This window comes from Neopsephotus bourkii, unplaced genomic scaffold, assembly GCF_033783945.1.
Source record: "Neopsephotus bourkii isolate Nb327-2 ecotype Australia unplaced genomic scaffold, CSIRO-AGI_Nbou_v1 NB_690, whole genome shotgun sequence".
Classification (NCBI taxonomy): domain Eukaryota; kingdom Metazoa; phylum Chordata; class Aves; order Psittaciformes; family Psittacidae; genus Neopsephotus; species Neopsephotus bourkii.
Genome location: NW_026901189.1, coordinates 2,803,445 through 2,830,049, shown reverse-complemented (window position 1 = coordinate 2,830,049; position 26,605 = coordinate 2,803,445). Strand labels below are relative to the sequence as shown.

The 26,605-nt window shown below is 50.0% G+C and overlaps 1 protein-coding gene and 1 long non-coding RNA gene across 2 annotated transcripts; one reads left to right on the top strand and one right to left on the bottom strand.

The window, feature by feature from the left end:
• Positions 1-2,226: 2,226 nt before the first annotated feature.
• PARM1 (prostate androgen-regulated mucin-like protein 1) lies at positions 2,227-15,822 on the top strand. Its single transcript, XM_061353736.1, has 4 exons — positions 2,227-2,437; positions 12,730-13,377; positions 14,627-14,705; positions 15,568-15,822. Exons 1-4 carry the CDS (start codon positions 2,389-2,391, stop codon positions 15,650-15,652), a joined length of 861 nt encoding a protein of 286 aa, XP_061209720.1. The 5' UTR covers positions 2,227-2,388; the 3' UTR covers positions 15,653-15,822.
• On the bottom strand, positions 4,647-11,095 carry LOC133212385 (uncharacterized). The gene is made up of 2 exons (XR_009725463.1): positions 11,042-11,095; positions 4,647-6,053 (listed from the first exon to the last, which is right to left on the bottom strand). It is a non-coding gene; the product is annotated as an uncharacterized LOC133212385 (long non-coding RNA).
• Positions 15,823-26,605: the final 10,783 nt, after the last annotated feature.

Genomic DNA, 26,605 nt, shown 5'->3' with positions numbered 1-26,605 from the left:
AAAGGGACATCTTGCTGGGCCTATGTCTTCTGCCCTCACTGTCACTCTGAGTATCATATCTGCCCTGGGGGGGGGGCCCGGGACCCGTGTGGCCAGGCAGAGCTAGCCATCCCATGGTGACCAGGCAGGTGGGGCCCTGCCAATGAGGCCAGGCAGAGGTAGCCATGCTGATATGATGAGGCAGAAGTAACCAGGCAGGCAGAGGTGGCTCTGCTGGGGTGACCATGCTGATGAGACCAAGAAAGGATGATCAGCAGATGTCACCATGCCAATGAACCAGGCAAAGGTGACCAGGCAGATGTGACCATGCTGATGAGACCAGAGAGGGCTGATCAGGTACATGTGATATGCAGAGGTAGCAAGGCAGAAGTGGCTAAATGAGGTGGCCATGATGATGAGGCCAGGCAGATGAAACCAGGCAGAGGTGGCCCTGCTGAGGTGACTGTGCTGCTGAGATGAGGCAGGGGTGGCTGACAAATGTGCCTGTGCTAATGAGACCAGGCAGACGTGACCATGCAGGTATGGCCCTCCTGAGGTCACCATGTTGATGATTCCAGGCAGATGGGGCCATGCTGAGACCAGGCAGAGGTGATCAGGCAGATGTGACCATGACTCCGACACCCAATGCCATTGTGGGAAGCGGTGTGTGTGTCCAGCCCTGCCCTCTCCTCAGAAACCTCCTCCTGCCCATGGGAACATGCGGCACCTTCTGCAAAGCAAAGCTCAAGCAAGGGCTGGGAGACCAGCAGCAGTGGAATCACGCAGCTTCTGCATTCCTGCAGCTGTACCAGAGTTACTTTCCCACCTCCCAAGCAGAGGAAAGGTTTAAAGGGGAGCTGAGATGCTGTCCAATGTATGCCAAAGGCAGCTGGCATGCTGGCCACTCCAGAAACACCATCTGACTTGGATCTTGTGTCCTGCTGTTTTAGGCCTAGAGCCAAGATCCATCCCGAGAAAACGCCACACAATGCAATAGATGGATGGCTCCATAACCCCAGGCCTGGCTTCGATGACATTCGTTCCCAGAGTGAGCACGAGAAAGCTCATAAGTTCACCCTGAAAATATTCCACCCGCAGCAAAGCTCTTTCCAGAGGGAAACGGGTAGAACCATGGTACTTGTACCTCCACTGTGTCAAGGGGGTCCCCAGGATGAGTTCTCTGGGCATTGTGAGCTGCATTTTGAGTGCTGCTCGTGCTGTGGAAAAGCAGGAACCTGGCTGCATGGCTCTGGCTTGGCTCCTCTTGATGCATATACCCAGAGTGTCCCCTGCCACAGCCCCAGGACCCCCCCTGATGTGGTGTGTGATGCTCAGTGAGCACATGGAGAAACCCCATCCAGCCATAGCAGGGTGCCTTTCCCTTCCCTTTCCGTTTCCTTTCACTTTCTCTTTCCGTTTCCGTTTCCCTTCCCTTCCTTCGTCTCCTGTCGTCTCCCTTATTTTCTATGCTATCCTATGCTATCCTATCCCCTCTCATTCTGCTCTATCTGGTCATGTTCTCTTCTATGCTAATCTAATATATTGTATTCCACTTCATTCTATTCCATTTTATGCTATCTCATCCTATTCTATTATTTTCTATGCTATCCTATCCTTTTATATCCTATCCTATTTCATTCCACCCCATTCCATCCTATTATATTATTTGCCATCCTATCCTATCCTGTCCTGTCCCATTCCATCCTATTATAATATTTCCTATTTTATATTTTCCAATTCTTGCTCATTCTAGCCCATTCCATTCCATCCTCTCCCATCCTATTCTACTATTCTCTAAGCTCTCCTCTCCTATCCTTTTCCATTCTAGCCCATTCCATTCAATTCCACCCTATCCTGTTCTAATATTTCCTATCGTATCCTACTGTAACCTATCCTATCCTATCGTATCCTATCCTATCCTGTCCCATTCGATCCCATTCCATCAAATCTTATCCTATCCTTGTATTCCCTTTCCTCTCCCCTCCCCTCCCCTCCCCTCCCCTCTCGCTCTCCTCTCCCATTCTGTCCCGTTCTGTCCCATTCCACTCTATTCCATCCTACTTTATTATTTATATCCTACCCTATCATGTCCTGTCCTGACCAGTCCTGTCTTGTCCTATCCTATCCCATCGCACCCGGAGCCCGCATGGCCCTAGGAAAGCCAATCCCCGCACGCATCCCAGCGCCCGTGCCCAGTGTGGGCTGCCCGGAGTCGGTCCCTGCTAGCGCTGCTGCTCCCCTGGCACTCGCTCCCCCGGCGCGGTGCCCGGTGCCGGCAGGTGCCGCTGTGCGTCCGGCGCTGGAGCGGGGCGGTGCCAGGGGGGCCGGCCCCGGGCCGGCAGCGGGCGGGTACCGGGAGCGGGCGGTGCGTCCGTCCCTCCCGCCGCGGCTGCCAGCGCCGCCGGCACCATGGGCTGCTGCTGCCGCTTCCTCCTCGCCCTCCTCCTCCTCCCTTCAGGTAAGCGCCCGCCGCCGCACTGGGATAGCACGGGGGGGGGGGGAACCGGGGACCACTGCGATAGGGACAGGGGGAAGGCAGCCCCCTCCTCGCCGGGGACAGCGTCCTGGCGGAGACAGGATGCTCCCCCCGCACCGGTCCCATTCGTGCCACCCGTGCCCACAGGCGCCCCGACACCAGAGAGGCCGGGTGAGGGGCCGGGTTTCGCCCCTCTTTGCTTCGCACCAGCCCTGTAGAGGAGTCCTCGGCTGGCAGGGGGACAACTTCAGGGGACCCCAGCATCTCCTCTCGGGGAGCTCTCCCTGCCCGGCTGGAGCTCAACCCCCCTCAGCCTTGCAGCCCCCTTCCTAGCATGGTCACTGCTTTGAAGGAGCTTTTATCTCTCACTCTGGCCTTGAGCAGAGGTTTCTGCACACCCAGCGACCAGCTAAAGGCATCTTCCCCCCAGCAATATCAACCTCCCCTGTCCCACAGAAACACCCAATTCAGCATCCTTCCCCCTAGTAGACAGGCAGGGGAGACAGCTTGGTCCCTGGCTGGCATGACAGTGACTGCTTTCAAATGACAGCATGCACAGGTCATCCCTTCTGTCCAGGCTGGGGTTTTAATAAACAAGGAGAGCTGCTCGCTCAGAAACATGGAAAACACACTTGCATAACCAGGTGATGGGGACACACACAAGGAGAAAAGCATTAAGCAAAACTGTTGTTATTAAATTGCTCTTGCTTGCAGCAGATTGACGTGACATCCCCAAAACAGCAGCTGGGGAGGCCACGTCTGCAGGAGCAGCAAACCATCATCCTGGGCGATATCTCCTTCCCTTGTTGAGGGACCCTGCTAGTGGAAGAGGAGGGAGAGCTGGCTATATCCTTCTCCTCGGAAAAGGGGACTTTGCACAAGCTCTTGTTTCTGTGCTTTCCCAGCAAGTGCATTTGCGAGGGAAGGGGATGAGCCTACATTTTACTCCACAGGGATGCTGCTTGCCTCCTTCACAGTGGCCCCAGTTTGGTCACTGCTTTCACAAGCCTCGGCTGGGAGTCAGCCCTTGACCACTTTGGGGTTGGAGGCGGGTTTTTCCCAGCACCCAGGCCAAACCCAAAGCTGTTCCCACGACCATCCCTCTCTAAAGCACCAACACCAGCAAAGCTTGGCAAAAGACCCAGGAAAAATTTCCCTGGAGTACAACCCTGTGGCTCTCAGGCTGCTCCCAAACACTCTCCGAGCCCCAGATCCTTCAGATGCTTTCTATGACTTTTTTTTTGTCCCCATATAAATAATGCTTAAAATCTATATTTATCACCCATGAGAAAACAATAAGCATGATTTAAATACGCTTCGAGCTCATTTTTTGAGACTGAGTGGTAGAGAGGACGTCACTGGGCAGGACTAAAATAAGACTGGGCTTTGCCTGGCCATGTAATGAAATAATAGCATCTCACACAAGGAAGTTTTCATCCTGTTATTACTTCTCACTCTGGATGTCATTTCAAACCTGCTTTGCTGCCCTGACGTAATGCCCAGCCCCAGGCCCATTTTCCCCTTTAGCAATTTGCTTTGCTCTGAGCAGCTGAGACATTTTAAGGTACTTGCAAGAGGCAGCTTTCAGCTTTAAAGGTTTTGGTGCTTCTGCAAGGAGCCTCCGGGGAAGAAAAGCTGCTTCTTGGGGGGGTCTCTGAGCCTGGCACCATGGGCTGCTCTGAGGTGCCGTGAAGGAGATGGAGCTTTGAGCGCTCCCAGCCCCACTTCCCAATATATGAGCTGAAGGAGAGGGGAGATGGGTAATCAATTATCTCCTCTCCCAGCCTAAATGAGCGAACTACAGCTTTGGCCTCTACAGCAGAGGATGCCCAAAAGTTCCTCTGCTGAACCCAGTTACTTCCCCTCCTGAAGAAGGCTGGGATGGGGCTGATGCTGCTGACAGCTGCTCCTAGAAGCGATAAGTAGCAGCTAGTCAGGAAAATTATTTAGCTGGTGCATTGTCACTTGGGCAGACCTGCTCTTTGACACAGGCCTGGCCAGCTCAAGAACCATATCAAAGATATCCACTTGGGAAAAGACATTGTGAGAGGGCCCAAGCCTACGGCATGTAGGCTCATCTGCCAGTTATCAGCCCCAAGAGCTGACAAGTGGTTTCTCATCCTATGATGTAACATCCCAGGGAAATAAGCACGGCATAACACATATCTGCATGTTCCAAAAATATAACATGCAGTATTAAAGTATGTTTTATTTATATCAAGCAAAAGTCATTTTAGAATAAGTTGGTGCTGTCAGCTACTGCTCTTAATGAGGGCAAAAGCTCCCAGCAATCAGCTAAAGCCACCATGCGAGGTGACAGCCTGCCAGCCCACCCCAGTGGGGACACAGGCCTTGCCAGCAGGGATTCTTCAGGAACACAGAGGCTTTCCACCCCAGGCCCTCATCAGTCACCTCTGGCTGCATCAGTTGACCAGTAGCCACAAGTCACTCTCAGAAGGAGAAAAAAGCTGTGAAGACTCCTCCTCATCTTTTTTCTGCCGTAATGTTGTTGCAGCTTCAGGATCAAGGACTTCATGAGTAGAATAATGAAGCAACACATAGTGTTGAGGTGGGAACATAATGGTTTAGTTGTGTGGAGGGTGGTGGGGCCACCCAGCTCCACAGCTGTTGTAGAAAATGGGTTTGTTGTACAACCAACAGCGCTTGCTGCTGGGTTTGGACATTAGGGCAGAGAGTTGCCTGGGGAGGATGTGAACACTCACCCCAGGCAGAGGAAGAGCACGTGATAGGAACCATGCAAGCAACCATCTCTACTTTACAAGTTGGCATTACCATTTTTAGCTCTGAGGAGCAGAGGCTGCGGGGTGGTGAAGCTGTCTATCTGGTTCCTCAAGAGCAATCTGCCTGCCACAGCTTTCCTCAGGGTCTGAAAAGTGTTCAGGATCGAGCCAGGTCCATGTGTTAGCTCCTTCCTCCTATGCAATAGCCTGGAAAAGAGCAACTCCCAAGCCAGGCCAAAACCCAACAGCCAGTGAAGACCTTGCTTGGACCCTCTCCATGACAGCTTGCCTGAAGCCCCCAGCTTTACGTGTCTGGCCACATATGGATTCTGCTCTTGCCTTTTGCAAAAAGCAGGACATACATCTACAGGAGATGTGGGTACAACCCCACCATCCACAGAGGTGTGTGCAGATGGGTTTGCTCAGCAGCAACCGCCAGGGGGTCTGCACCCTCAAGGGGAGGTTCCAAGGGACATTCCCAAGGTGTCCTGGTGAGTTGCATGTTTGAGACAGCATCATCCCCAGGGATGGGGCTTCTGGATAGTGAGGGACACATGGAAATAGCATATCCATTTCCATTGCGTAGCTGTTCCTCTGGGCTACAGAAAGCTTCAGGCTCCTGAGCAATTAGACCTAAACCACTTAACTGCCATGCAGCAGAAGAAAACTAATCATGCAGGAAGCCAGCCTGGCTTGCCAGCAAATCAGAGCAAATGCAGATTTATTTGATCTGATGGCCTTGGCTTCTTTATGCAGCTTCTGGAGTGCCTTTGCCTTTTACCTGTTGATGTTTCTGGCCCCTGGTTTTCTCACTCGGTTGCTTCCTCCTCTGACAACTGGTTTTATACCAACACAACCTGGCATGGAAAAGAAAGGGGATACAGCAGGAACCAAGCAGGCAGCAAGGAAGCAGCACATCACCCAGGGGTGCTCTTGCTCCTACTAGCATTCTAGGTCACTAGCACACATATGCAGTGGTGGAGCTTTGCTACAGACCTGGAGACCCACCTTGTTGGCCCTGATTTACTCACTGAAGCTCAACAGCAGACAGAGATGGCACCAAGAGTTACCATTTCCCAGTACCAGCCTAACAAGGTGCTCCCTCTGGGGTAGCATGGAAAGCCTGTGGGGTCTTGATACACTGCTTAGACCCCGCAGAGCTGCTCCCAGACCACCCCATCCCATCATCCTTATTTCTCAGACATAAAAAGGCAGGGCCCTCCAACAGTGCCCTAAAAGGGCACAGACCCAAGGTTAAAGTCCAAAACTACCACCACATCCTCCCTATTGCTTCTCCCCTATCAGTAAAGAGCTTAATCAGACCCTTGTGTAGTGCAGATGAGGCTCTCCAATTAGAGAGAAGAGACATGAAAGCCACCAAAGCCCAGATCATATAGTGATAGAGAAGGTGACGCAGCCCAGTGCTGAACAGCTTGAAGAACAAGTTTACCCCAAAGCAACAACTGGTTTTATTTAACCTTAGTCACCACAAGAAGACCTTTTGCCACCCACAGCTAGATACTGGCAATTTTATAGCTGAGAAGCAATAACAATTAAAGTTACACCTGATCAGGAACAAGAGGGGAGGGAACTGCAGAAGAACAGCACAAGGTTTGAGAATTCCCAGCCGCAGAAACCAAAACCAAGCCAGCAAGGTCATGAACAGGAAGTCCTCACCCTATATTTAAACATAAATTGTTTTACTGCTCTGCATCATTGACCCTGGTAATAAACCAACACATGCTGCAGGACCAGAGGAGTTAGAGTTACTCTATCATCATTATTTGGGGAGAACCAGGAAAATGTAAGACCTGAACAAGGTCAAAGAAGATTGTACACCACCAAAAACATCACCCTGAGTAAAAGATACTAGTTTACTTTGGCATTTAGGGTCCAGGTGCTCTTCTAAAACTGTTAAAAGAGAAACTCACTCCTCTGCACATGCTTTCCTCTATGAGTACCATTGCTCATCAATTATCTCCCATGTTTTATCCCATTACCTTACTAATACAGAAAGGACAGAGCTTCAGCCACCAGCTTTTATGTCATAGTCCCTAATCACCCCGGTGAGACTCACCTGGGACCCCCCCACCAGTACCCCTCTGCCCATTGGGCCAGGACCTCTATTTGGACTCAGGCTTGGCTCCTAGCTTCTTGTCTCAACTGTGTGGTAGATAAATGTGTCTGTAGGTTTGGGTGATTCTTGGACCTGTGTTGTGTGTAGGTTGTCTCTAATCCCTTCTTTTTCATTTTGGGCTGATGTTCTGATGCTGCTTCCAGTTGTTTCTCATGCTAGTTTTAAACTTAATATGCTCCTTAATATCCACATAGCAGAGGATAGGGTAGTATCAATACCCTTTTTTATCTTACCTAGCTAGATCTTGTGGGTATATAATGAGGTTACTAGGGATTTCTGGTTTGGAAAATAGCATAACTTATCTGAATAATACTGATGTTACAGAAACCTTTATCCTTGGGGCTTTGGTATTTAGAGGAGCACTACCTTTGGCAGCCGGGGTATGGGTGCCTCAGCTAATTCAGGCTGAGAGCAGGCATGTGGTGTGTGGGTTAGATCATCTGGTGCTTCTGACAGTTATATCAGCTGAGATGAGTTATGAAGTGAAGCTTGTTAAAAGCTCCATTTTTGCTTTATCAGTGGATGTTTGTTTGCTGTGGAATGGCTGCTCTATGTGATGTCATTCACTTAGGCTAGAGATGTGTTCGGGGGGGGGGTTATGCTGTTTCAGCTGGCAAAACAATTTTAAAGCTTTACTGTGATTGCTTGTGGAGTGCTTAAGAAATGCATTGCTGGAGAGGCTGCCAAGCCAGGCAGCTGTTTCCCAAGCATTCAGCTTCTGCAAGACTGAGACCTTCACCTTTCTGTGGCTTTCAGAAGCCAGGAGAAGAGCATGCAAATAAGGGAGGGAGATAACCCATCGGGGGAGGGTTCATTCCTTGGGTTGGCAGGTGGTTAGGGCTAGTATTCCTTAAAAGCAAGGTGTTTGAATTACAGGGGTTTGGGTTTTATGTTCTTGGCTCTTTTCCATACTGCTAGAGAAGACAAGCTAGAAAAAGGACCTTTCATGTGGGGCTGTGAAGTGTGACACTACTGTTATTCTAGTTGCTTACCTTGCCCTGGCAGTTCTCTGTCTGCCTCTCCTCTAAGCTGGATTCCAGCAGGGTGGTCAACTGCCTTAAGTTAATTAGGCAATGGGCAAATTCCTCATGGCCAAACTATGTTTGGCATCCTTTGACAGCTAACATCCTCCAGTCCCTCTGACAACCCCTGTTTGGGGCTTTTTTAGCCTTTGAAGCCATGTGGTCGTAAAATAACTTTTTCTAGTCACTTTCTTTGTCCCTTATTCCAATGCATTGTTCTGGTTCACAGCTGCTCCTCCTACAGTCCAGGTGCTGGACAAAGAAGCTCTTCTTTCCTTTTGCAGATGTGTTGGTAATGGAATGGGCTTGCAGACAAGCTGGGTGTTCTTCTGGCCATCATCTCCCTGGGGACAGGCAACACCAACCTGTGGGGCAGGCTGCCCATGAGCAGTGGCATGAGGACATTTGGAGCTCTCAGCCAGGTCATCTTTGTCCCTTCATCCTTACCTGGGTTAGAAGCAGCCTGCATTGCCTTTGGGAGGAGTAGCCTTTGGCTGTGCTTACTTTCCTGGGAGATGTCCCTGTGATTTGTGACTTGGCTGGGAGCACTCAGCCAGCGGCCAAGGATTGTTCCTGCATCCAGTTTTGGCTCACCTTCTCAGTTTATACCCCTTAGATGTTATTGGAAACTTCCTGACTCACCCTGGCTAGCAGCACTGCCAGCTTTTTGAGGTCCCTATTGGCTTGCCTCCAATGTCCAAGCAGCTCATGAGAGCTCTGCTGGCCCAAAGCACAAGCAAGCAACATGGGATGCCAGGGTGGATTTGCAAAGATCTGATCTTGGTGTCCAAAAGACTGGAAGCATCCACATTTAGACAGGTGATAAATGTTCAAGGTGCTAACAGCCCTGGGAGGGTTCTGATGGGCTTGATGTAACAGCAGTGTGTTGTGCTATGGGCTTCAGAGGCTGTCTGCTACCTGTTGGACAAGTCACATCTGCAGTGTCGAGTGTGGGGGAGAGAAGATTATTTTACAGAAATACAGATAGATAGACTCACAGAATGGTTAGGGTTGGAAAAGGACCTTAAGATCACCCAGTTCCAACCCTCTGCCATGGGCAGGGACACCTCACACTAGACCTTGTCGCCCAAGGCTCTGGCTAACCTGGCCTTGAAACATGTTGAACCCTGATCTGCAGAGCATTAAGAGTGAAGGGATGTTTGATGTGGGTTTTTCAGCTCTTCCAGCACCTTCTGCTACCACATGACATCTGATTTCTGCCTTGACTTAACCATCTCCAGTGCAGACATCTTAAAACAGTTGAGTGCTGTGTTTGGGGCATGCATGAGCTGCGAGCATTAGCAAGGGGATGCCAGGTCAGCTGGGCACCTTCAGGCAGCACTGCAGAGGATGAGGGGTTTGCTGCTGTCATAGCACTTGCAGCAATGGCACCTTGTGCCACTGCTGATGGGACAGGCTGACTTAGTGATGGTGTAGCTTGTGTTGGGTGGGGGAAATAATCCAATTTTCTGAGGTCAGAAGCTTTTTATATCAAGATGCATTGCTGATATGCCTTTCCACACATGCATCTCTAAAGCAGACCTTCTGCTCTCCAGCAGAGACCATCTCTTGTGTATTGCCCAGCATGGCTGTATGGTGTTAAAACCTTGAGAAAGACCCTGTTGCTCATTGATCCTCATGAATCCAGGCAGCAATTTCATGTCCCACCCTCAGCCATGACAACAAGTAGGCTGTGCTTTCCTGGGATTATGGCTGGTGGTACCTTCAGCTCTTGCCATGTTGTGGGCTAACACTACCTGCTAGAAAGGGCATTTGCACCTTCTTTCCCTTCAAAAAGGAGATGGAGATTTTGCATCATTCCTTCCTCGTACTCTGCCACCTATATGGCATGGCAAATCATAGAATGGTTAGGGTTGGAAAGGACCTTAAGATCATCCGGTTTTGGTTTATGGTGTTGCAATGCCTGAACTGAGCAAGGGAGCCACCAGCTTCTGGAGAAGGAGGGGGCAGGAGGAGCAGGGACCCACTGGGTTTGTTGGAGGGAGCCAGTGCTGTGGGCAGGCTTTCTCCTGATGAGATGCTGTGGGTAAAGCCAAGCTGTGAAAACCAGAGCATTCGTCTGCACTAATGGCTTTTAAGCTCAGGATTATCACAGCAGTGCAGCTCAAGTTCACATGCCAGTAACTCCCAGTTATTACCTAGGAAGCCTGAGATGTGAGGTCTTGGGATGAGGAAACATCAGTGCCTTGATGACAGCAGAAGCTTTGCAGAAGCCTGGTGTGCTTTGGGAAGGAGTAGGGGGGATGTCTGGGTGCTTCCCTGCCGCTGTGGTTGGGCTGGGTGTGGAAACCATGGGTGCTGAGCCTGGTGGCTTATTTGGTAACCAGATTCCAGCTTGTCATCCATCTCCCCTCCCTTATTTTAAGGTCTGTCAGTCTTGGGCCTCAGCAGACCGAGAGCCTGAGGACAATGAAAGCTCAGAGGCATGTCCAAGTATGCGTCCCTAGGAGAAGAGCACTTGAGGCATTAGACCCTGCTGCTTGGCAAATGCAGATACCCATCAGTGTCTCTATAGCACCAGAAAAAAAAATATGGGGTCAAGTGTGCCAGGGACTTGCCATGGGCTCTAGCAGAAGCCATGCCCCAGAGCTGGCTTTAAATCCCTGGCCAAACATGTGTTTGCAGTTCCTAGACAAAAAACGCCTTCATTAGAGGTGTTACATACCCAGTGCTTGCTGCAGTGAGCTGGAGATCCTCATCTGAGATGTTCCTTCCGCTGGAGCTGTGCAGGTTGAGTGAAACCATATTAGACACCTGCAGTCTTCTGTTGGCACTCATGGCTGAAAAAACCCAAAACTATGAGTTACTGAGTCCCTGTTCATTGATGCTGGATCCCACCACTTCTATACACAGGCACTAAGTGTTTCCATCTCTCCTTCAGCATGAGGTGCGGTCAGTGTCCTGGGAGCCTTGTGGCTCTCCTGGGTGCTTGACAGCAAGGAGCTTTGCTGAAGGAACCATGTGTTGCCCAGCCCCTGCTCTCATATTTGAGTCCCTCCCATGCTGCCGTTTCTTGAAACAGCTGCATAGTGGGACAGGACCAACCCTGTTAGATTGAAAACACATCTCTAGTGCAGCTTGGGTCACTTCTTGCTGGGTGTCACCTGCATGGGTAGCGTTTCAGTTTGACTTTTGGGGGACATCAGATTTGGCTGTGGTAGCTGACAACTCCTTGGGAGGTGGCTTGGTGGCAGGGAGGAGACCCTTGTGTGCTCACCAGTGGTACCCAGCCATGTATGATCTGCAAGCTCCTACTCACAAAATGCTACCATGATAGCTGTTTGTGCACTCACTGCTGTCTTTTCACACTTAGATAAGTACCAAGCTGCTGTCTCTGGAACTGGAGTGAGAGTTTGGCTTCAGTATTCCCACAAACCAGCATTTTGCTGAAGTTTTTTTTGTCCACCACACTCAAAATTGGAAGGGATCTTAAAGCTCATCCAGCTCCAACCCCCTGCCACAGGCAGGGACACTTTCCACTAGACCAGGTTGCTCCAAGCCCTGTCCAGCCTGGCCTTGAACACTGCCAGGGATGGGGCAGCCATAGCTTCTCTGGGCAACCTGTGCCAGTGCCTCATCACCCTCACAGAGAAGAACTTCTGCCTAAGATTTCATCTCAATCTCCCCTCTGGCAGTTTAAATCCATTCCCCCTTGTTCTGTCACTACATGCCCATGTGAAGTCCCTCTCATCGTGGCTTGTTTGCACCAGAGCAAGTTCTTGCTCTTCCCAGTGCTGGGCTTGGGATGCTCTGGGGGTGTAAATAAGTGAATGCATGGGAATAAAAATCCTTCCTGATGTCATTTAGTGTTGGCGAGTTCTTCCCTGTGCCCAGCTGTGCCAAGGGAGCTAGCTGCTAGTGCTGGCCCAGTGCTGAGTTTAATCCTGGAGAGCAGAAAGAGGGGGAGGGGAATGCCCCAGCAATCTGCTGGTGGGGTCAGAGGGAAAAATGACTCATCTTCATGCTAAGAAACAGAGACGAATGAATGAATGCACAAGGAAACGGGGGGAAAAGAGAAAGAGGAGTCTTGTGTTATTCCCAGCTGTGCTGTGCTTGCTGCCGAGGAGGTGCTTACTCCCCTGCTGCTGTGCTGGCTATTGGGAGGAGATGCTGGGAAGCTGTAGGGGATGCTGGGGAATAGGGGGATCCTAACCCTGGGGAAAACCAGTGCTGACCCATGCTGGGGAAGTGGTCTGGTTTAAACCTCACCCCTAGCTATGCAGATAATTTCCCATCTCTTTTATATGGCTCTTGGTATTTTACGTAACAATAAACATATTTCCAGCTTCATCCTAAAACCCTGAGTTGCCCAAGGATTTCCTGGTTATTCATATGCCTTTGTCTCATTCCTAGGGCTGGGTGATGACTCCACACCATCACCCCTCACCCTTACCAGCCCTCCCTTCCTCTCAGAGGGGATCCCAGTGGCACCGGGCTCCAGGGATGCAGCTCTCCCCACATCAGCTCCTAGCCAGCCCATGTCCATGGAACCCACTGAAGAAAGGCCTTCATCCTCATCCACCCCTTCAGCAGCACTGTCCCCTGCTCCTGCCTCCGTCACTGTGCCTGTCGCCACCACCATAGCAGACAAGTCAGCTGTAGTCTCCAACCCTATCTCCATGCCAACGACCTTGGAGACAACCCCAAGTCTTCGGACAGCAAACACTACGGACATGGCAAGAGGCACGATGGATCTGGGGGCAGCTCCCAACACCACGGGTATAGCTGCCTCCTCTTCCTCCCTCCCCACCAGCAACCCTGCGACAGGCTTGTCCCCAACACCTGTCCTCATGAGCCCCACCACAACCCAGCCACCTGTGCTGACCAAGGATGTCCCTTCCCCAGGGACACTGCCCATGGTGTCAAGCCTGGCCGTGGAGCAAACATCACCCCCAGTGACTCTGACAAGCCCCATGGCAGCAGAGGAATCCATGGCCACCGGTAAAACCACCCTCTCCACTGGAATCACTATGGAAGAGGTGCCGCGTGCCTTGAGCGCAGGTGAGCACCACCACCTCCATATTGCAGAATGGTTTGGGTTGGAAAGGACCTTAAGATCATCTAGTTACAATCCCCTGCCATGGGCAGGGATGCCTCACACTAGACCATATCACCCAAGGCTCTGTCCAGCCTGGCCTTGAACACCACCAGGGATGGAGCATTCACAACTTCCCTGGGCAACCCATGCCAGTGCCTCACCACCCTCACAGTAAAAAACTTCTTCCTTATACCCAATCTAAACTTCCCCTGTTTAAGTTTAAACCCATCACATGTCCTGTTGCTACAGTCCCTAATGAAGAGTCCCTCCCCAGCATCCCTATAGGCCCCCTTCAGATACTGGAAGGCTGCTATGAGGTCTCCATGCAGCCTTCTCTTCTTCAGGCTGAACAGCCCCAACTTTCTCAGCCTGTCTTCATACGGGAGGTGCTCCAGTCCCCTGATCATCCTCGTGGCCCTTCGTGGGCTTGTTCCAACAGTTCCATGTCCTTTTTATGCTGAGGACACCAGAACTGCACACAACACTCCAAGTGAGGTCTCACGAGAGCAGAGGAACAGGATCACCTCCTTCTGTCCACCTCAAGGTGCTTAGACAAGAGGGGCAGACCCCCTCCCAGAACTGGAAGGGAAGAGGTGGCCAACTTCCTGAGAGCACCATTTAGCAATAGCTGAGCTTTCCTGGAGGAGTCTATGTCATCTGCTCCACTGACGGAGACAAGGAGTGATAGATACCAAACCAGTTCCCCAGATATGTGAATACAGTTCTTAACTTGAAAATTTGACTTGAAACACTTAAGGATGGGAGGAAACAACTGCCTGGGTAGTGGGTGCTGGCTGAGTTAGGAAAACGTAGGTTTTACTTCTCCCTCCTGGAGACATCAGTGAGCTGACACTAGCTTTCACCTGTTCTCTTCTACAAGCTCAGAGAGCTTGAAAGTGCATCATAAGATCAGAAAATTGAGGGACCTGGAGCATTTTCTACCCTTGGCACAGTAGTAAATGCTGTCTGAGGCTGGGAGGAGCAGCAAGAGGCAAGTCCACAGTCCTCAAGCAAAGCCCAAAGCCAAAATCCACCTGCCCTGCCTTTATGGGAAGCAAAAATATAGGGGTGCCACCATCCTTTTGGGAAGCAGTAAGGGAATGTGCCCCCCACCAGAGATAGCTGGCACAGGTGTACCGGGAGCATCTGGGGTGTGGGGTGGTTGCAATGGTGATGGGGTGAGTGCTGTTGTTTCTGATGGATTCTCCACAGGGAGCATCGTGGCCATAACCGTGACAGTCATCGTGGTGGTGGTGGTGGTTTTTGGGGCAGCAGCATACCTCAAGATCAGGTAAAGTTGGTTTTGTGGTGCCTGCCTGGATAGAACTGGGACCCTCCTTTCCTCCGAGGCTCCACTCACAAGGGTGATGCTCAGGGGTAAAGCCCTGGTGAGATGCTGTCCCCAAGTCCCACAGGGTGACATGCGGCCTCTACACCTGCCACATCTGCATTGTCTACCACTACCACTTTCCACATTGTCTACATGGAAAAGCAGAGTTTTTCTTATTTTATAGCAGCATCACTCAAATGCTGGAGATGCTCTTCAGCACAGTTGTAACCAGTAATTATCCCTGGGGCAAGCTGCTGCCATGGGTCTTGCTGTGATTTAGACAATAAACAGCAGCACAGCCCAGTGCTGAGCATCTGTAATGAGGCTTTGCTGACAACCAAAACCAGCAAAGGTCTTGTTTTCATAGAATTATAGACTGGTTTGGGTTGGAAGGGATCTTAAAGCTCATCCAGCTCCAACCCCCTGCCATGGGCAGCGACACCTTTCACTAGACCAGGTTGCTTCAAGCGCTGTCCAACCTGGCCTTGAACACTGCCAGGGATGGGGCAGCCACAGCTTCTCTGGGCAACCTGTGCCAGCGCCTCAGCACCCTCACAGGGAAGAACTTCTTCTTTATATCTAGTCTAAATGTCCCCTCTCTCAGCATTGTTCCCTCTGTTTTAATTTCCTGGCATGTCCCAGTATGGTTCAACAGGGGCAAAATCTCACCTGGGCTTATTTTCTGGACTGCTGTTCTTGTTAAAATATCCCACAGCTCAACTTAGTGAGGACTTGCATGCATTTCTTTTTCACCCCATGGTTAAATGACTAACAAACCACCAAAGCAACTGGTAACACTGGGTGGTTTGCTTTCTCTTGGCAGGCACTCCTCCTATGGCAGGCTTCTGGATGACCACGACTACGGCTCCTGGGGCAACTACAACAACCCTCTCTATGATGACTCCTAGCAGGATGAGGAGAAAGAATAAATCCTTAATTTATAAATGCTTCCTCAGCAGAGCAGCCACTGTCAAAGAGATGCCACTGCCATGGGCTGGATTATGGTGGGTCTGACAGGTGACAGGCAATGGAGAGCGAGCATGTGGTGCCCACAATAAACCTGAATTTTGGCCTTTGCGGAGGAAACTCTGGGTCGTGGCATACTTTGGCCACTTGGTTTGTAGGCAGGGAACCCAAATTCCCCAAGTGAATGGGGGGAGTAAAGGGAGAGGATGGAAGTTCAACCGGTGCCATGGCATCCTTTGAAATACTGCTGCCCCGCAGCCAGAGCCAGCAGCATAAACGGGTCTCCTGTGCCCCTTCCTCCAACCTCCCTTCATCACCCTGCTGGGGGATCAGTCCTTCACCTTGCCAGGGACAGGGGCAGTTATGGGGCTGCTCCATCACCAGTCCCTTTTCCTGCAGGTGCTTCTGCACACAAGTTTATAATTTCATTTTTTTTTCCATTTAATTGTGTTCCTTTCGCCACCCAACACAGCCTGAGAACCTGTGGAAAGGTCCTTTGACCATGCACACTCCTGTGCTGAGAGATGCCCTGTTTCACACACAGCACCACCCCAGCCCACATCCCTTTCTGCCCCTGATCAATAAATCAGCACTAAATGATGTTGCAAAGGTTTGGGGCACCCCAGCAGATCCACAGTGCTGGTCACCATCACCCCAGAGGCTGTAGATAAGCTTCTTCCCACAGACCCTCGGCATGATGGTGGGACAAGCGAGTTTCTGGAGGGATTGTGGGGAAGGCAGCAGCACCCCTGCACAGGTAGAGTGCACCATTTTGCAGCAGTTTATGTCCCTGCTCTTAATTACTGACAGTTTTCTTGCATAGGGAGGTTCATTGGAATATCCTCCAAGATACCTCCTTGCTAAATCTGAAGCAGCGCAGCATTTACTGCTAGAAGGAGGGCAACCAAGCAGAAGGCATCATTCCCTATGGGATGCAAACAGATCTCACCCGAAATGCAGGCAGTGGTTTGCTTTGGGTTAATCAATGATGCAGGCTGGGAAACAGGCTTTGCCATTCACTCAGAGTCCTGGGGAACATCAAAGCTCACGGCATTTGCATGATGCATCACCTCTTGATTTTCAGCAAGAGCAGTAAATGCAGCCAGCACTTTTAACAACCACCTGAGAATGTCAGGAGAAATGAGGACATCGCCTCCAGCTCCACTTCCCAAAAGGAAATGTAATTGTTATGCATTTTCCTTTTCCTTCCTGGCCTTTTATTAGACTCCTTTTAAGCCCATCCTTTCATCTCTTATTATATTAGTGTTGGTCAGGTGGCTGAAGCCAGGGTCAAAACAGAATAAAGCAGTGGATCTTCGAGACACAAGCATCTTCAAGACACAGCCAGCTTGGGAAACTGTTGGGGCATATATGGGATGAGATTTATGGTAGGACTGCTCTTTATCCCACTTGCCCTCTTCCCTGAGACACCGTGCTGCCATCTATTCCCATCAAGCTCTGGAGAGATAGGATGTGTTTAGGGAGGCAGTGGAAAAGAGAGGAATGCAGTGCTGAGACAAGCACAGCAGTGGCTCAGGCTCTGAGGATGTTTGGAATGAGCAAAACTCCCTTTCACCCTTTCAGAAGCCAAGAAGTAGCAGATTAGGCCACCTTGGCTAAGAAAAACTACAAAATAAGAACACCCGCACCCCCCCCCCCAACATTCTTGTCTTGAAATAAACTGGATGGTGCAGTGCTGCACCTGTCCTCCCCAAAACCCCCTTAGAGAAGCTCCTGCCAGCAAGAAGTAGCCCATCGGGGGGTCCATCCGCTTTACTCAGCTTTAAAACCCCTCATGAACTATAGCTCAGTATTGCCCAACAACAGCAAAGAGCAGGCATTAAAAAAAAACCACCCAAACCCAACGCTCTGAACTATGAGAAAATCACTGCTCAAATGAAGGAATAAAGGGAGAGGATAAGCCATCACCTTCACTTAAAAAGAAATATAATCCCCAGGAGAACAAGTTCCTTATTTACAAAGGAGAACACAAATCAGGCATCATCTTCTGCAGAATACTGAGAGTTTCTAAGAGGAAGGCTTGTCCAAGAAATTAACCCAGCATGGGCTAAATCCACATGCACATTCACACTTCGTTTCTACATCAGTGTCAAAACCCAAAGACTCCATCTCATCCCCAGCACTGCAGAGCTGCAGGCCCACAAGGCTGGCACATGGGCTCTGCTTTCCTGCTCTGCCCTACTCTAGGATGCTTAAAATGGATGAATCTCTTTTGCCTACAATGCAATGAAGAGGCTGTAGGTATTTTTGGGGATATCCCAGGGTGAAAAGAGATTCCTCACAAGAGCCTGGGGACCAGAAACTATTCCCAGTGCCTTTTCTTTGCCCCCACTTCCCCTTGCCTTGCTTATACCCGGGGGTGGTATAAGCAGCAAGGCAAAGCCTCTGCCCTAACACACTCACTGAACAGGTAATGTAAAACAATGGACATCCCACCTCCATACGTGCCTCAAGTCACTGAGCCCATCACCCGAGCCTCAGATCTGCAGAAGGGAAGGCACACCCTCCTGAAGTGGATTTGGGGAATTTCAGAGGCACCGGGAGCTGGGTTCTGCTAGAGGAAGGATGCTGTGCAGGCAGCTCTGATACAGAGCAGAGGGAAACAGGGCTGAGACCACACCGAGGGGCTTCTTTGGGTGACCACTCCAGACTCTATATTGCATTTATTCATAACACATCCACCTTGTGACATGGATAATGTGTTTCTGGCTACAGCACCGCATGCCAGCCAGGGCTGAGGCACAGGCAGAAATCCTAGATGCACTTGCCATGCGGAAAAAGCACTTCATGGTGGGGGATGATGCCCTTAAAGGAAGGATACTTGTGTTCCATGCGAGGGCTGCAAACACCCCTCTCATCTTCTCACCTCAGACCCTTCAGCTTACCCAGGGATTTCTGTCTTCCCATATTACTGTGGCAGGGAAGGGAAAATACAGCCAGCACATGCTATTCAAAAAGCCTTTTCCCCCCCTTTTCCATTCTCTTTTTAAGAAAGATGAGAATAACTTGTTTTATTTACAAAAATAGCAAGCCCCATTTTCCCCAAAGGCTTTCCACCCCTCCTCCACCCCCTTTTGGCTCAATTTAATCTCAGAAATATTTTATTTATATAGAAAAACATAGTTCACATAGCTCTGTGCAGAACATCCCATTCCGCAGCCGCTGGGGCAGCAGCACTGCGGGTAATGTGATCCCTTTCTACGTCTCCTGCCTTGCCCTCACCAGAGAACCACACACTGTTTTCACCACCCCCATTTCCAGATTCCCTCTCCCCTCCCTAATTGTGCTTTTGTTTTGCTCATTTATGAATATGCTAATATCTCATCAACATGTTTCCAAGTGTCATCTTCTCAGCCTTTTTGTGAAATTAATAGATGATAGGTAGTAGCTCCTGGTTGCAGCCTCCAGGAGCAACAATGCTCATTAGATGAAGTAATTACTCCCTGGGTGACAGCAGGGCACGTCAGCAGCTCAGACCTGAGCTGAAGGCATCCCCTTGTCCTTGCACTGCACCTTCCTACAGCTCCAGCTTCCAACAAGCAACTTCCCACCCAAAACCCACTGGGAACTTGGCAATGCAAGGACCACTGGATCCGTTTCCATCGTCCATGCAGGGCACACCAATGGGTTGCTGTCACACTTGGGTGCTGTTCCTATTCAAAGGTCGTTTCTCAAATACGGGGCAGATCAGAGAAACCCTCTCCCTTCAGCTCCCATGGCTAACAACTAAAACCCACTAATGGCTCCACTAAAACCAGCCCATCCAACTCACCTTCATGGATGCTGTAGCAACAGTTGTGCATTTTTGTTTCTAGCCCTTTTATTGTTTGGATTGGTTGATGGCGTGGTGATGATGATGCAGTTCCCAGTGTTTAAATAGAGAAAAATATAGGTTGCAACTCCCCCCCTAAAATTATAAGTAAACATCTTGCTGGCAAAACACCTTCTCCCTCTCCTGCTAAACCTGGTGCTAAAGCTCAGGGTGTTCAAGGCCAGGTTTGACAGGGCCATGGCTTGTGCCAGTGGACTGGAACTGGGTGAGTTTCAAGGTTCCTTCCACCCCAACCATTCTGTGATTCTATGAAATCGGAGCCTGGGAGGGGTTTCCCATCCCATGAGGGCCACAGCAGCCAGCCTAGAGCTACCTCCCCCATGGATCTCAATGGACCACAACTAAAATAGTAAGTGCTGAAGGCCTAACCATTTCTCACAAGACTCCAGATGATCCATTATTCTGCAATTATTTCACAGGTTTAAAAAGGTGGTTTTCCCCAAAGAGCACCCAGACTTCTTCCATTCACCATATCCCATCTGCGCAGTGGGCAGAGCGTGACCAGCAGGTCGAAGGAGGTGATCCTGCCCCGCTACTCTGCTCTTGTGAGACCTCACTTGGAGTACTGTGTGCAGTTCTGGTGTCCTCAACACAGAAAGGACATGGAACTGTTGGAACAAGCCGACGAAGGGCCACGAGGATGATCAGGGGACTGGAGCACCTCCCATATGAAGACAGGCTGAGAAAGTTGGGGCTGTTCAGCCTGGAGAAGAGAAGGCTGCGTGGAGACCTCATAGCAGCCTTCCAGTATCTGAAGGGAGGCTATAAGGATGCTGGGGAGGGACTCCTCATTAGGGACTGTAGTGATAGGACAAGGGGTAACAGGTTCAAACTTAAACAGGGGAAGTTTAGATTGGATATAAGGAGGAAATTCTTTCCTGTTAGGGTGGTGAGGCACTGGAATGGGTTGCCCAGGGAAGTTGTGAATGCTCCATCCCTGGCAGTGTTGAAGGCCCGGTTTGACAGAGCCTTGGGTGACATGGTTTAAGTGTGAAGTGTCCCTGTGCATGGCATGGGGGTTGGAAGTGGATGATCTTAAGGTCCTTTCCAACCCAAACTATTTTATGATTCTATATGACCTGCACTTGCAACTCCATCCCCCCCCCCCCCCAAGGGACTCCTGTCCTCAGAAGCTGTAGGAGAGGGGCAAGAGGAGGAAAGTGGGGTGCTAGCACCCCAAGATCCTCCTGAGGCTCTGCTCCAGCTTCTGCCACCCAGACCAGAGCCAGCTCCTTGCTAAAGATACAGAAATCCATTCCAGTGCCAGAAAGCAACTATTCCACAGCAGTGTAAAGAGAAAAGTTACAAGTCCCATGTGCAAACTGTCTCCCAACTCCAACAGGGACCATCAAGGAGGAAATGCAAGGAATTCACCATGTTTCAAGTGTGGAGGTCCCAGCACAGCCCTGGATGAAGCCAACCCTACCTGGAGGTGGAAAGGCAGATGCTCTGCTAACCCTGTGAGTTACAAACAGCATAACGTTATGAGCCTTCCCCTAACTGTGTTGCTTCCAGTTGGAAAGAAAAAGCTAATTTTTCTGCAGCCAGGCAGATGCAAGACATCAGCCTTGGCCCCATGGAAAGTCAGAGCTTCTGGGAAGTGTCTTCTCCCACCCAAGAGGCAGGGACCAGTTGCAGAGCTCTCCCTGCCTTTCCCCAAGCACTTCGCAGGGATGCAGACTAAAAACACACTGCTTCTGCTTCCATAGAGCTTAGGGTTGAGTTTCACAGCCACTGCCACCAGCTGAGCATCCGCCATACTGGGGTACCTCCCCAGCACCCCTTCAGCTCCAGCCTTGCATCCACAACCGACCCCCAGGCACGCAACCACCTCAAGAAGAGTCCACAGGAAGGGAAGGCTGTACAGGAGGTTTAATATGCAATTAAACATCCCTCCCCGAAAGGTGTTATTGGATCCAAGGCCATGAAAGCACACTTAACTGTTTCCTGCCAGCAAGACAAAACCACACCAGAGTCATTACACCCATCCTTCCCCCCAAAACTGGGAACCCCCTCTCCATCAAAGCAGAGGGGCCAGGATGCAGGGGACCAGTATTCCCAAATGTGCTAGACTCTGGGAGGATGGAAGTGAAGCCCAGGGATGTGGGAATGAAACCCACCTTGTACAACAGCACTGCTATCCAGGATAGATGCCCCATCCTTGGCAGTGTTCAAGGCCAGGTTCGAGGGGCTTGGAGCAACCTGGTCTAGTGGAAAGTGTCCCTGCCCATGGCAGGCAGGGGGTTGGAACTGGATGAGGTTTAAGGTCCCTTCCAATGCAAAACATTCCAGGATTCCATGCCTCTCGTTCCTATCCCCCCCTTCCCCCCCCCCCCCGAGAAGAGACTGTATCTGGCATCTCCATGAAATCAGGGCAGCAAAGCTCAGTGCACCACCTTACAACATTTACCCCACACAACAGCTCCCTGTCTTTATCCACCACATTTATCTTTATCACCTCTGCAAGCCATTTGTTTTTCTGCTGTGCAATACCATTTATTTCCCTGGCAAAGGGAGTTCAGGGCTTGCTGCCAAGTTAAATGCACAATAAAGTGGTTCAGTTGGTGGCACCAGGTTCCCCAGCTGCCCCCTCACTTTGTAGAGGCAAATTCCAAAAGCAAGACAGCAAAAGGTCAAAATCAGCTAGATCCCACCCCCAAGATCATTTTTCTTCTCAAGTCAAGTCCAGCTGCAGAGGGAGCTGCTTCCCAAAGCTCAGCCCAACTAAGGGTTTTCTTTCAGCCTCCTCTTGTGGTTGGAATCCAAATCGACGTATTTCCAGCTGGGATAAAATTACCACTTACCATCAAATCTGTTTGCTTGTGGACTTGACCAGCATGATTTTACAATCAGCAACACACTCAAAGGCTACTTCACTTTGGAGTTTTCCAAAGTTGGCTTCCCATCTGCTCCATGTTACTATTTTTTAGCTGAATGAACAGTTCTTTTGCAGGGAAAAAAAGAACACAAACCACCAAAACCCCATCCCACAAACAGGAAATGATATGCTGGTAATGAGCAGAACACTCTGGAAATGGGAGGTACAAGATGGACAGAAATTCAGCTTCAGCTTTGGCAAGTGACGAGCCCATGTTGTTCACCTGTGCTCCCCAACAGCAACACCCACCCTTAAGTGTATATCCACCAACCCCAACCAATCCACTCCTCCCTTAGTTGTCCCCACTTGCATTTGCCAGGTCAGGAACTCAGCAGCCCTGGAACAACGCATCTTTTTAAATACGTATTTCATCAAGTTAATGAACAAGTTGCTGCATCTGTTTCTCCCTGGCAGCTTCTTGCAGGAAGAATTTGACAGCTCTGGTTAATTTTTTGTTGTTTGGTTTTGTTTTTTTTTTCTTTCTTAAGGCTGGATTGCTGCTTCTAGCTGCAGAAATTCATGTCCTGCATGGCCACCACACAGGCTTTCATGGCCACAGTGCTCCTCTCAAAGGGAGGAGGCCTGCCAGGAAGAAGTATGAGGTGTGATGGACCCGGGGGGATAGCAGCATCCCTGCCCCAAGGCTCATCAGCACAGGCACTGGGCTGCCAATGCAGCCCTCCCAGCTTCCAAGAAGACAATGTGGACCTTACAGCATCCATATCTCCACCTGCCAGTGCAAATCCTTAAGAGACACACAAAAGGAAAGTTAAAGTCTGTGTCCTACAGCAGCACTTCAGATGGGCTCAGCATCTCCCACCTTCTAAAGGCAACAATTACCGGGTGCTGATTAATCACAGAATCACAGTCTCGTTTGTGTTGGAAGGGATCTTAAAGCTCATCAGTTCCAACCCCCTACCACAGGCAGGGATACCTTCCACTAGATCAGGTGGCTCCAAGCCCTGTCCAGCCTGGCCTTGAACACTGCCAGGGATGGGGCAGCCACAGCTTCTCTGGACAACCTGTGCCAGGGCCTCACCACCCTCACAGGGAAGAACTCCTTCCTAAGATTTCATCTCAATCTCCCCTCTGGCAGTTTAAAGCCCTTCCCCCTTGTCCTGTTACTACATGTCCTTGTCCAAAGCCACTCTCCAGATTTCTTGCACCTTTAGGTGTTGGAAGACTGTTAAAAGGTCTACTCAGAGCCTTCTCCAGGCTGAACTACACAAACTCTCTCACAAAACAGGGACCTTCAACAACCCTATGTCATGCAAGACTTGCTTGTGAGCAACCCAAAAGAGTGTTTTATCACCTCTACCATCATCCCAAAGCACTCATCACCTAGCTGGGGACAGTCATCTGCAGAGACAGCCTGCCCCAGTTTTGGAACCCAAAATCAGCACTAGACAGAGCTTCCCAACCTTCCTCTGAGCATCCATTCCCTAGTGGCTTTTTAATAGAAACAGGAATTTATTGATTGTTTCTTTTCCTAGTTATGCTGGATGCTCCCAACGCATCTCCACACCACCTCTACTTCTCCAGCCACCACCCAAATCCCAGCCCATGGAAACCCATTTGCTTCTCAGGCATCAACTAGGAGTGTGATCAAGGGACTACTGGAACTAGATAATATTAAGGTCCTTTTCAACCATTCCATGATTTTGTAACTGCTTTAATAATACAGAAACCTCAACTTTCCCTTTTTTTTGAGATTTATCTCAAAAACATCCTGTGACATCACATTTTTATCCCATTTACAGTTCATTTAATCCTGCCTGTCCTTTAACTGTCACAGAGAAGTCACCTTCGGGGCAGCAACACCCAAGCAAGAAAAGCACCTTGAAAACCCTTAAGTGTCATCACCCAAACCCTTTTCATCCTGCTTCTGAGCAGCCAAACTGTGCTGAGCTGCTGGCTGTCACCACGGGACTGGAGCTTTCTGGGGAGCAGGAGACAGGTGTCCTCAGGCATGTCCTCCAGCCCTGGGCAGCAGCAGTGGTGATGGTGGTAGTATGAGCTCTGCTGGCAGCAGGAACTCAAATTCCCCTGCATGCTCAGGACTGCTGCTTATTCCCTATTAAAGAAACCCTTGGGCACGTCCCAAGACCCCAAAGCTCTGAGATGACAACTCCTCCAGACTGGTATGAGCCCCGTCAGGGCCTACCTGAGAGCAGGTCTCTACCCAGGGAAGGAAGCAAAGTCCCCAGGTGACAATACACATTTAGATGGTGCTCCAAAGCAGCAGGGAGTCTTGCTGGCAGCTTCAGTGGAGGAACCAAAGTGTCATCCATGACCAAGAGGAGACTCCTTCTTATCTACAGCAGCCTGAGGTCAAGCAGAGATGGCAGCACCAGGGAAAACCTCACTCATTAGTCGACAACAGGGACTCACAGTCCCATAGCCAACCCAGCCTGTAATCCCCTCAGAGAGGCACTTTCCAGAACATCCAACCCCAAGCCCCACTCATGCAAAGATGGGAAGACGGTATGGAGCCAAGCCATGCTCCTTCTGCACAGTGACTTCTGATGACAACACAGTCCCCACCACTTCCATCATTTTTAACACCAGCCCCAAAGGAGAAGCCACCACGTGGTGCCTCGCACATCCCAAAGAACACCTTTCCCTAGCAGCATTCCCAAAAGCTCCACAATCACGAAATTAAGCCTGATCTGCTCCCTCACATAAATCCCTGCTCCCCTCCAGCCCAGCCCTGAGACTTTTTATGGGCTCTGGATTTGCTGATGCAGCCCAAACATGGTTCCCCACAGTGGGGTCATCCAAAATGACATGGAGGGTGGAGAAAGTCAGCCTCAGTGCTGGGGGGACACCATCTTCTCATCCCACAGAAGTATTTGGGCTATTAAGACCATTTTTTTTCGTAAGAGACCCAGGGGTCACATAGCCATTCATCAACCCGTTATTTCTCAGTACTGAATCATAGTTTAAACTCAGATGGGAGTTTTACTCAGAGAGTAAAAAGAGAGCAAGCACACTGCCTATGGCGTGACTTGTTTTAATAGAGATGCTATTTTACATCAATTTACAGCAGAGAGAAAAGTGCTTCAGAAGAGAGACTCCAAGAAAGGCAAGCTCCAGACCACTCCTGGTATTTCATGCACAAAAGGGCATCATCAGCTGAAGAAGAAAAGTTGCTCACTTACAGGTTAGAAAAAAGTAGCTACATGAAGAGTAACTTGATTAATCTATTTTATTTCATTATCACAAACTATTTGCATGCTCCAAAATTCTCAGAAGCCAAGAACTTGCTACAATATTTAGACTGCAAAACACCTTGGGCAGGATATTACGTGAGGAAAGGTGGGAAGGTTTGTTTGGTTTTGTTTTCTAAAAGCACTCCTCCATCCTCTCCCTGCAAATGAAATCAGATACCATTGTAAAAAAATATAAAAAAAAAACAAAACCAAAAACCAAAACCACAAAAAATTGGTCCCTGCACTGCTCAAGTGCCTATGAACTGCTGCTGCGTTAGCAAACGTCTCAAACTCAGCTTGATGCCAATCCTGACAAGACAAATATATGTGCTTCACATTCATCTACTGAACCATTGAAACATCACACTGTGTCTAAACCTCACAGCACCTCAGCCTTTGTAAGGGAATAAAGCAAAATGAGGAAGAAATGGGTGCCTGTGGGAGAAGGGTGGCCTTGCAGCTAGGTCTTCAGGGTGCTCATCGCCCAAGGATGTCATTTCTGCCAGCTCACCCTTGGCAGCCATGTGCTCACAGGCCCTAGAACAAATGCATCATTTAGAAAGAACAAAATGTACTGGCATAAAACTTTGCGGATGTCAGCTTTATGTAAAAAGGCCACTCTCACAAGTTCATTTTCTCCAATAGCTGCCACCAGAATAGCTGTACCTCCACATCCTGTTACATTCGCAGCCTTCAGCCACCCCAGAACATCATCTGCTGCATCAGCTGCTTGTCCTTCCTCATTCTCCCAGGTAGTTATTCTTCCCGGCTGTCTCCAATGCAGCAAACAGCCCTTTTGAAGGGTGCCATTCTCTAGAAGCTAACCACTTGGTCGGGAGCTTCCAAGGGCCTGTCCACACTGTGCTTCACATACTGGGATGGGGCACATGTACCAGAACTCCTCTGCACCAGCATGAATTAAATCATGTAACCACTTCACTTGTGCCATGAC

What these genes read in the sequence shown, in the direction of transcription:
- PARM1 (XM_061353736.1), top strand. Translation starts at nt 2,389, where the DNA reads ATGGGCTGCTGCTGCCGCTTCCTCCTCGCCCTCCTCCTCCTCCCTTCA. An exon ending in GCCGCGTGCCTTGAGCGCAG is followed by an intron (nt 13,378 to 14,626) that starts GTGAGCACCACC and finishes GATTCTCCACAG; the next exon opens with GGAGCATCGTGGCCATAACC. An exon ending in GCAGCATACCTCAAGATCAG is followed by an intron (nt 14,706 to 15,567) that starts GTAAAGTTGGTT and finishes TTCTCTTGGCAG; the next exon opens with GCACTCCTCCTATGGCAGGC.